Source organism: Liolophura sinensis, chromosome 8 (genome assembly GCF_032854445.1).
Source record: "Liolophura sinensis isolate JHLJ2023 chromosome 8, CUHK_Ljap_v2, whole genome shotgun sequence".
In the NCBI taxonomy this organism is placed as follows: domain Eukaryota; kingdom Metazoa; phylum Mollusca; class Polyplacophora; order Chitonida; family Chitonidae; genus Liolophura; species Liolophura sinensis.
The window spans coordinates 9,756,305-9,763,988 of NC_088302.1; the positions used below are offsets into that span (position 1 = coordinate 9,756,305).

Sequence of the window (7,684 nt, forward strand, 5' to 3'; positions counted from 1 at the left end):
TTTGTATTTTGCATGTTTTATTTGGGTTTGTGCTCTGTGCCATATCTCAAGATAATATGCGTTGTAATTTACCATTGTCAACTTCTCGCCGAGAACTTTATTAATGTAAATGGAGTCAGCGATAGCTAGACTGGAACTCGTGACAGCACTGGACAAGTGCTAGTGGTGACCAGTGGTGTCGTTGGCTAATGTTATTGTTATGTAGAGTTATCATACAAAAAGATGCTGTAGCCTTATAAGGAATGGTGCATTAAAGGACTGATTGTATGAGTGCCCGAGTGATATTAATGAGATGGTCGATTTACTAATAGTGACCCAGAAGCTGAAATATATGTGTATGAAGCAAAATGCCTATGGTGTGACCTACCACTCTGGAATACATCTTCCGTGATATTAAAATGAAAAGTGACAACGTTGGGATGACCACTTTCCACGTCTGCTGATGGACAAAGCTGCAATCATGAACGAATCTTAGTCTTTCAGACCGAGGCTCTGTACCAATGACCTCGTGTTCCACAATGGAAGATTTTCTGCACCGTTCTTATTATTTCGCACTTGAAATGCTTGTTTCCCATCCGGCTTAATCTGGGTACAACATCCAAAAATATCTTAGATGTTCCTTCCACATCAATGACCATGTTGCTTGGTTAAGAATTGTCACCATGTAACCACTCTCTTGTCTCTGTGTGTAATTCAGTTGAGTTTCTATTTCCAGAATTATATTTGAAACAGGAGTTAATTTGACTCTTGATGTAATTATTATAATCTTGCGCCTAAAGCTATACGGACCAAAGCTGGATTGTCCATTGCTCATTGCTATCGCATCTGTGATGTTTTGTGATTCAGATTCCGATCATTGTATCACATGGTAGGTTTAAGATTGGTATGCATAGAATACAAGGCGTCATTTTAAATATACATGCATATATGCACCTAACCTCGAAACTAAGATAACCACATTGCGTCATGCACACAAGAACGCTTTATGTAATGGCTATTTATCTATTTATTCATTTGATTGGTGTTTCACGCCGTATTCAAGAATATTTCATTCCAACATTATGGTGGAAGGAAACCGCGCAGCCCGGGGGAAACCTACGACCATCCGCAGGTTGCTGCTTGACCTTCCCACGTACGGCCGGAGAGAAGGCTAGCATGAGCTGGACTTGAACTCACAGCGACCGCATTGGTGAAAGGCTTCTGGGTTATGTAATACTTTTCCGCGCTTCTAGCTGGATGGCACATCAGTGGTTTCCATACCCAAATATCACAGTATATGTACATTTTATTCAATGTAACGAAATATATTACGTGTACCTTTTAAATTGTCACTGTGTGATTGTTATGTACCGGTATTGGCTAAACCAGTACTTCTGAGCACTTCTGAGTTAAAAGAGACCAAGGACCTGTCCGGATTTGACCCCGAATCAACATGGTGCTAGTGATTGTGTTATTGATATGAAGAAAAGAAAATACAAACATAGAAAATAAGCCACGAGTCTTAGAACTTTTAGCTGCATTTCATCAGTATGTAAACAAAGTTCATCCAAAGTTCATTAATTTGCTCTGGCGAACAAGACACCACACCGCTTGTCAGAATGTTTTAATAGACGAGTCTATAAGAAAGGTTAGATGGAGGTAACATCTGATATGCAGGCCTGGTCCGCACATCTTAGTTCTTCCCTTTCATGCTATTTATGGATGACACAATCTAGAAATTTCTAAATTCGAGGTGTTGTCCAAGAATTGAACTTTTTGTGGGCGTGTGACTTTTTGAGAATACCTGTATTTCCACTTACGTACTGTGAACAAAACTCAAAATACTTCCATTGTGTATTCAAACAAACTTGCTTTTTGTACACTAGAACGTACATCGAATTGCGCTTCCAAGGTGAGAAAAGAGTACTCATTTTTTTTTCAAACTTGTTCCCAGACTGAGAAGTTGAATTAATATATTGAATGTTGGACTTGTTTCTGTTATTCCATGAAGTGAAACATTGATATCATTTCAACATCATGATGGTCTAATGGGGACTTGTAAAGTTCAACACATACACCAACAAGGTGTTGCAAAACTGGAATTCATGGATCAGAATCGATTGGGTCACATTAAATACCTCACAACTTTTGTCCCAGCTTCGGTTGTCATGGGAACTCTTCGCGCACTGCTGACCTAGTGACCGCCGCATTCAGTATGTCTATTCCTATATAAAAGTGTACTTTTGCGCTGAGTTTGGACGAGATTTAATGACTTCATATATTCAGACAAAGGCTTCTATTGTGATTTGGCCAAAAAAGCGCAGTCTTAAACGGTTAATGGGTGAAAGTTGTAATGAATATTGGCGCATTAATGTTCCAACTGGCGCAAATTACGAGATTTTTGACAAGAAAAATGTAGACAAACCACCGGAGAAAGTCAGACAATTTATTATGGTAGCGCCGGTGATAAATCTGGTGGACCCGACACTTGGGGCAGATCCATGATAGCCCGAATCAATTACACGGAGAAGAAGTATATCACGCCTTTTAGGTCGTAAATCTTGTGTACAAGTTTAAACGTTACACATGTTTCATCGCGAAGGACTTTGGGCTTATTTAAAAGAAAAGACAACAGATGATTGATAAAATATACACAAAGAAATAGTCTGACTTTTCCTAAGCTTGACCGAGTCGTTTAAGTTCATGATAAACAACAAATGCACACCAGATTCAGAGAGTGGCATGACGTGTGACTTATTATTATTAGCCCATCAGGACGCCTTGCAGTAAGCAGTACTCCGAGCAGGAAGTACGTGGAATGGCTGCCTCTCCCTCATACTGTGATAACACCATGAATGCATGCCACTGAACTCTTGCCATATATTCATTTACAAAATGAAGACTCGTCTTATCATGCATGTACGTCGTAGGAAGATATAATTTTCAATTATGAATATGAATATCAATTTTTTTTCCTCTCTGATACGTATCAGTACAATGGCTCGGGCGGGCGACTTACTTGCCTTCGGTAAGTCGTTTCAGTGAAGCAGCACTAAATAAAAGAGCGGTAGAAATCCGTCCTGCAACAAGGAGGCACATTACACGTACATGCACCCTAAAGATTCCTTCGTCGTCATATGACTGAAAAATTGTTGAGTACGACGTTAAACCCCAAGCACTCACTCCTCTCTGATATTAGATTATATGGGTCTTATATACTAATTGTCATTCTCCACAGTAATTTTCTATTTTTCCTTTCTGTAACGAAAGGGTTCTTACATGTAGAGACTGCTCTCCAGAAATATGCACGTCAAGCCCCTAACTAATGAAGTAGCGTTTGTTCAAATCCATCCTTCTCTTGTGCTCGGTTTTATATCTGCCGATATATAGTTTCTCCCCACCTCTGGCCGGTTTTGTCAATCCACCTTTAAACCTGTTCTTAAAACTCAAGTGAAAAGTGCCCGACTGAATGCGACATAAAAAAACACAGCCAAATGAACAAATGAATACTTAAAGGCATAAGTTTGGTAAACGTTATAATTCAACATTTTCATGTGACAGTCACGCCAAAACTTATAGCCAATCACATCAAGAATACAATCTGTTCAGGACGGCTCATGAAATAATGTAAACCATAAAACTGACACATGTTCTATTTTGGTATACCCCATGCATCAGTTACCCTTTATTAACTTAAAAGAAGATCTCCGTATTTTATATTCCGCCTCTCATCTTTGATCTTGAATGGTAAAAGACATCCCTTCGAAGTTTTTTCAGTACGGCCTTTGCAAAGTAACTTGTTGAAAAATATAGAGGTATACAACTCAAATGGGCAGAAATCAAATGGGTTGACAATAGTTTATAAGATTAAATTGGGCGAATCAGCATTAGATTTCACCGCAGCACCAAATTCTGGACTCCGAAATTAGCAAGGAACACTTTGGCCAAGTGAAGTATTATTCTAAGATATATATGGAAAATATTAGAAGAGCCTTGTGCTTTCTCCTTGATCTTACACATATTAGACGGGCATGATTATGTAAAAATGTTGGTCTTTCTTCTAACGAAGAAAAGTTTCAACAATCCTGTTGTATAGAATAAAATACAAAGCCTGCTTGTGTATGTTTTGATCGACCGGATCGAGTTTATTCCGCAGATGGTAACCCATATGAGCGTGTAAGCCCGTTTCATTCTTATACACTTATACACACACATACATATATACATATATGTCAGAGCTGGTTGATATGTGTCATCAAATTACAGTTTACACATTCGCTTTAGTAAATGTTCACGCATTGCCATTTAACCACAACTGGCTGAAATGTCAAACTCTAGACAGCTCTAATGTTCCACACTGTAGCTTTGTTCGGCCTCTCCAGCTTCCAGAAATTACCGCCTGGAGGATTTGTCCTCGGATGCCATGTGGTACCAACTGTAGATACCGTGGTCAGGTTTGCCTACACCAAGACGGTGTATGCACAGATTGTGCTCAGTGTTTGTCAAATTCATCTGTTCATAGATACAAACACAGTCCCAACCTACAATGGCTATGTCTGCTTACAGAGAAGGCACTGTGAATAGTTTCTTCTTGAAGGTTTCATGCATGAGGACAGCACTCAAAACATAGGGATGGTTTCACCATTGCGAGGGAATATCCGCTGAAACTTGAAGATGACTCTCCTGTCATGAGACGGATTTACATGCATGCAAACGTGAAACTTTGTTCAAAGGTCTATTCGAATCGAGTTTTATTGTTTTGTGGAGGCCCATAATTTGTAGCTGGTTGATCAATGGTTTATTGCTCTGTTACTTCAAAGGAGTATACCTTAGTACATAGTTTTATCGCTCGGATGAGCTATCCGTGTATACAGCTGGTATCTAAGTGTGTTATCTTAGTGGAGTTGAATTTGAAACATTATAATTTGGAAGTTGCTGTTATTTATTTGCCTCCTTTATTGGATTGGAGTTCTACGCCGTACTCAAAAATATTTCACTTCAACGACGTCGGTCTGCATTATAGTGGGAGGGAACCGGTCAAAATCCGGGGAAATCGCGACCATTCAAGGATTGCTGGAGTTATTTTTGTTACGTACAAGTCTTTGCAATTTAGCTAAGACACATTGTAGAAAGTGTTTTTGCTAAATGGAGCATGTCTTTTGTGTATGGTCAATCTATGAGCCTATATACAGAATTTTCTTCGTTATGTTCGACAAAGGTGCTTAAATTATTTCATGTTTTTTTCTTTGCAGATGATATGGCTATGAAGAGGAAGGAGGCTCCATCTCCTCCCCCAACTCTCAGGCACAGCTCTTTACACTCTAGCAGACATAGCCTTGTTCTTGACGAGGAAACCTTCGAAGAAGCATTTCTCAGATGTGCCATATGCCGGGATAGGTACGAAAGCGCTGAAAAAGTTCCCAAACTGCTGCCTTGCCATCATACCTTCTGCTTGCCCTGTCTCACGCAAATGGTGCGCACGGAAGGCGAACACCGACAGAGTTACTCCCCCTTGTTTCGACAGCTCCAGAACCCCGTCACCATCCACTGCCCGTCTTGCCGATCAGGGTTCCTGGCCACGGAAGAGAACCTGAAGCAGTTGGCGACGGACTACCGCGTGGTGCAGCTTATGGACTTCTTGAAGCGAACCAACCGCTTCAAGGTGAACCTCTGTTCCAAGCACCACCTTCAGGCCCTGAACTTCTTTTGCGAGACGTGCATCGTCCCTGTGTGCCGAGACTGCACCGTCATTGACCACAAGGAGTACAAAGGGCACATCGTCATGGACATGGAAGAAGCCCTGAAGAAGTACGTCCCGACCATCGACACGACCATCGACGCTTTGGAACACGAGGTCGCCACGATGCAGGATCGACGGCTCATCCTGGAGAACGCCACGAAGGAGCTGGAAGAGTCGCGCCATACTCTCTTCCTCAACGTCGAACAGAGTTTCGCCACTCTTCGCACGTGCATGGAGGAACGCGAAAAGGAAATCCTGGAACTTTGCGATCTCGTAGTGGACAAGGAAAAAGAGAAGATCGCAGACAAGCTCAACTTGATATCGGAGAGAGAAGACAAACTCCTAGCCAAGGGCAAACATCTCCGCGAAAGCAAAGGCGCCGACGACGTGGAGCAAATGTTCCGGGGGCAACAAGACGTCAGGAAGTTCCTTAGTACCCCAACGGTCGGTCTGTCGTCGCGTGACCCAGCTGAAGAAGGTCTTCAGACGACATTCAAGTTCCACAATCTGGAATTGAACAATATTATACTTCGTCTCAATAATTTCGGGGACATTACAGCCAAAACAGAAGTGAACAGTAGACGAGGCGGGACCAGAGGTGAACGTTTTAAAAGCGTTTAACGTATGGGGCTCTGTACATCAAAGGCGGGTATATCACTACACATTAATTATAAACTATGTATACGAAATAGCTACGTGAATTCATGAAGTCAACTTACAGATTTAATGAACAACAACTACAGTTGCGCAGAAGTATATACGACAGCAGTTTTGAATTTCGACCTCAGTAACGTGCTAAATATCTCTTTTAATCCGCCAAGAGACGAGATAACGGTTTTCAGTGTTGCTCCACATATACACTTTGGAGGTTTCATGGATGCCAGGTTCCACACTTTACTTTCGGAAACAACTGAGAATTGTCCATGATACCCTTGAGTCACCCACCAAAGTTCATTGTTGAAGGAGCAGAACCTTGATAGACATTTTTGGTAAATTTGTAAAGTGCTTCAATCCTTGCGGTGCTCAACACATAACCGTGAACACAAGGCCAAAAGTGTTTGGCCGGGGCACTGTTTCAGAATCCAGAACTTGATTATGGAAGATGTGAATTGTTTGCGGGGTTTTCTCTTTCTCGAACCAGAAAAACACTGTATAGAAACCTCCGAGGAAGAAAAAGGTTGTTTCGTCTTCCCAACGATGCTGATAACAGTTTTAATGTATTTATTTGGCTATCACAGTAACATGATGATGAACAATTATGCATTTATAACCACTTTGTTGTCAAGAAGGCCTGATCTATGCACATACTTATTGTGAATTTGTGTGTTATTTAATGTAAATTTCAAACAAGGTAGTATAGTGGATATAAATATATTTCAGTTTATGTATATAGGTTGATTTTTCTTTGTTGGTGGACATGGTCTTTGCAACGTGTGCGTGAGCAATTTTTCTGAAATATATCCAGAACTACGAATATTAAGCTTATGTACATTAAATTCTTGTTTGCATGCAGTACGAATCGGTTTGCTGCATTCGGCCAGTCGAATGGAAAAAAAGGAAAACTATTTAATATGATTTGTACCCTAAAAATAACCAATGACTGCTTTCTAATTTTGCATTTTAAATTCTACAAGTACTAGAAGTCGCTAGATCAATTAAGGGGAGATAATTCTTTCTCTCATGTCAAACTAACCGTCCGCTTAGTTAAGTGTTGTATTCATCACTTCGGCAAAGCTTAGCTTTATCTTTATATTGTGGATCTCCTTATTTATTGTTTTCAATGGCGCAATAAGCTAAACTACACAATTTAAATTACCACAGGTAAATGTTGGTGGCTTGAAGGGTGATTTACGGTACATGTTCGTGATCTAAGATCCTGTATAACGTGTTAACGAGTATAATATTATTTAGGTTTGTTTGATGATACTGGTTCCAGTATGATTGAACTTTACATACACGCCAAAT

General features: G+C 40.5%; 1 protein-coding gene across 4 annotated transcripts in view; it reads left to right on the plus strand.

Moving 5' to 3' along the window:
- Positions 1 to 7,193, plus strand: part of LOC135472672 (E3 ubiquitin-protein ligase TRIM33-like) — a 34,466-nt gene extending 27,273 nt beyond the window's left edge. For 2 of the 4 annotated variants that reach the window (XM_064752281.1, XM_064752283.1), the window contains exon 3: positions 5,232 to 7,193. In XM_064752281.1, coding sequence (XP_064608351.1) covers positions 5,232 to 6,340 — 1,109 coding nt within the window. In that variant the 3' untranslated portion in view covers positions 6,341 to 7,193. The other 2 variants (XM_064752285.1, XM_064752284.1) reach the window with 2 other exon arrangements.
- Positions 7,194 to 7,684: the final 491 nt, after the last annotated feature.